The sequence below is a fragment of the Myzus persicae genome, unplaced genomic scaffold, assembly GCF_001856785.1.
Source record: "Myzus persicae strain clone G006 unplaced genomic scaffold, MPER_G0061.0, whole genome shotgun sequence".
Taxonomy (NCBI): Eukaryota; Metazoa; Arthropoda; class Insecta; order Hemiptera; family Aphididae; genus Myzus; species Myzus persicae.
In genome coordinates, this window is record NW_019104011.1 from 196,988 (window position 1) to 200,205 (window position 3,218).

The window sequence follows — 3,218 nt, forward strand, 5'->3', positions numbered from 1 at the left end:
ACTGTCAGTGCACAGGATGGACATAACCTGGAACATGACTTCCAAACACCATTTGGGACGATTTGAGGCAGTTCAGAACATCGCCATTATTTCGAGGTTAATCACCGACCAGAGAGTCACTTTAAGTTCGAAAATCAAAGATTTTATTCTAAATCTAATCGTTGAAGCATCGAGAAATTTATTCACCTTATCCTACAAATCTAGTCCTTCGATCTCACTGGGGCCTCCATAAAATTGAATAAAACACAGACTCTAAATATTATAGCACTCTCAGAAATAGAAGTGTAAGAGACATGTGTAAATAGTCAATATACCAACGCTACCCAACGAATATCAGAGCAAACCAATTTAAAGCAAAGAACGAGTTTATAACATAAAATATCATTCACGTTTCATCGCATGGGTACACTAGCTGTATGTTACCCGAGTAACGAAACGCAAATAATCAAAAAACACGCCGTTTGACTAAAATAACGATAAAATATTATTATATTCTGTTGCCAGTAACAATCGAGTAAGTACCATAATAATATTAATAATGTAATAAATCGTCGCACCTGACTTCGGATCTATACCCTCAGCTAAAAACCCCAAAAGTGCAAGTATAAAATATGGAGTGTTTCGAGCCCGTCGACTCCACTAAGGTGGCGGAATGCGATTCGGGTTCCCAGAACGTTGACCAGATCGAGCTTTTAGATGTGATGGTGCTCAAGACTTGCGGACAACTGGTGTACGACTTGTTCGATCGGTTTGGAAACGACGACGCGACCTCGACGGGCTGTGACAACCACAGTGACACGATATCGTCGACCGCTACAGCGGACAACTACAGCGGATCGTCGAATAGCAGCATGGGATACACGTACCACGACGTGCTGATGGCCCGAGCGTTTGACAGGCTGTACGACGTGATGTCACAAGACCTGGAAAAAGTCAACCCATGTCAGATGCAGCCCAAACTTCTGCTGTACCACAAGCTGAAAAATGTGGTGCGCCATCATCAGTTGCACGAGATCAACAGGTAGGAGGTATTGAAGACAGTAAATTGCATTAGCAGTAGGCATCACAATTTTGAAACGAAATTTATCATTCGTATCCGTAAATTATAATTTACTTATACTACATTTTTAACTGTCGTATCAGCATGATAATAAATTAGGATTGTTGATTTTTGTTATTAAACATAATTATGTGTTAGGGTTGTACTAAGTATGAATAATTTGTGTACTCTAAATAAAAAGGGGATATCATCGAGGCCAATAATTTGGATTTTTAGACGTGCAATGCAATACCGATATATTCGTATTAAAATAGGTTTTATTGGAGGTCATTCATTGGTAAATGATAAAATATAATAATATGTAGAAAAGATCGATATTGTTTAGCCTGATATCAAAATATGTCTCAAATAATGTTATAAATTATAGGTATGTTTTCGGAGACGAACCATGTCAGGATTGGGGACAAGACACTACGGACGCACTGACAAAGGTCCGCGTATGGCGCCTAAAATTTAGTGACGAAACAAAAGTGTTGGACGGTCTGATGAAATCTTATAAAGTGGCAGCCACCAACATTTTACTGCATTCATACGAAGTAGCAATGGTCGCGTTTGCTGTTTTTGGTTTTTTACTGTAAACCAATTTCAATTCATTATTGGGTTATGTTTTGTGACGATTTAATTTTGTGGTTTTATTTTCTGTTTTCAGAGGATACGATGTCACAGTTGATTACAACATTTTGTACATGTTTCGTCGCATTGAGGAAATTTACGAACCATTGACTTTTCAACATGTTCACAATTCCGTGTTGCGGAACGCTAGGTTATTTTTAGAAGGTTATGCTTCTGACGAAGACGAAACATTTTTTGAATCTTTGGCCGAAAATGCAGTTATTGTAGACATGTTTAATTGGATATTTGATCTGTGTTCTGAGCAGCCAGAGGCCGTTGATAAATTCACCGACAACCCTTTCGAAAGTGTTGAGTGTCAAATGTTTGATATCAATGGAAAAAAAATGGCTCCCAGCTACGTCATAAAGTTACGAATATTTTATCGATGGGTTGTAAAGGAACTTTTCGATGTGTTGAGGTATAATATTTTTATTTCATTTAAATTTCCAAAAACCAAAGAAAAATGTATGAATAACGTGTGCTTCAGAGTATTATACATACAATAGAACAAATGAAATAAATATGTGTTTCACTTTAAATTCTATAAATTTCATCATTTTTTTCTTCATCCCGTTGATCGCGTTTTTTTCCTACGTATGTCACGACCAGCAACATTACCTCTACACTTTATGCGATCATAGGTCAATTTAATTTTGTGCATTTTATCAATATTTAGCGGTAGAATCCGAGATCGAATGTCATTATTGGATCACCACGTCAAACAGTGCCTATGCTGCCTGAGCGAAACATCCTGGTTGAAATTATTCGAAGACGTTTATGCGCACGCGCTGAAACATTTCACAACTGTCCTCAGTGAATACAATTGTCCAGAACAAATGTTGAAGACTTTTCACGATATGTGGAGCAATGAAACGTTAAAAGATATTATCATGTTTTTTGTAAATAAACAGGTTGACGACAACACCTATTTAAAGCACCGCGATAGCTCTACGGATTCGAACGAGAGCCTTGGATCGTCATCTGACAGCCAAGATTGAATGGAAGAAATCGAGTAAAATCAATCGACGGACACGTGCTTGTTTTTCAAAAATAAATTCCTACCTGTTCCTATTATGTATCGAACTTTTCGTTTAAGTGTACTTTTTATTTTTGTTCAACCCACACGTTGCCTGCAGTCTATAGCTCCAATTATCCGTTGTATAGTCTATCCATTTCCTTTTTTTCCTTTAAAGTTTTACCTTTTGCATCGTTTTTAATTTGTCCTGTGTAATAGTTTCGAGAACCCCCAGTTTTCTTTCCTTCCGTCATATCTTCTTGTATAACTATGTTAATATGCAGCTCTTCTGGGTGTCTCAGGACATGTCCAACCATTTTACAATGCCCTGCGATTGCGTTGATGAACTCGTCCGCATAAGGTACGGTTTTGTTTATCATGTTCCCCCGTACACCCAACTCATTCTTTTCACGCTCATCCAGTGCCACATCTCAATCATCAGGTGAGCTTTTATAGTATCAACTAGTATTTCTTACACTCAATACGCAAATATGTATATATGTATAATTAATAATTATGTGTTTAAACATA

General features: G+C 37.4%; 1 protein-coding gene across 1 annotated transcript; it reads left to right on the forward strand.

The window, feature by feature from the left end:
• Nucleotides 1-504: 504 nt before the first annotated feature.
• LOC111037550 lies at nucleotides 505-2,725 on the forward strand. The gene is made up of 4 exons (XM_022320190.1): nucleotides 505-1,021; nucleotides 1,428-1,634; nucleotides 1,710-2,090; nucleotides 2,349-2,725. Exons 1-4 carry the CDS (start codon nucleotides 612-614, stop codon nucleotides 2,668-2,670), a joined length of 1,320 nt encoding a protein of 439 aa, XP_022175882.1. The 5' UTR covers nucleotides 505-611; the 3' UTR covers nucleotides 2,671-2,725.
• Nucleotides 2,726-3,218: the final 493 nt, after the last annotated feature.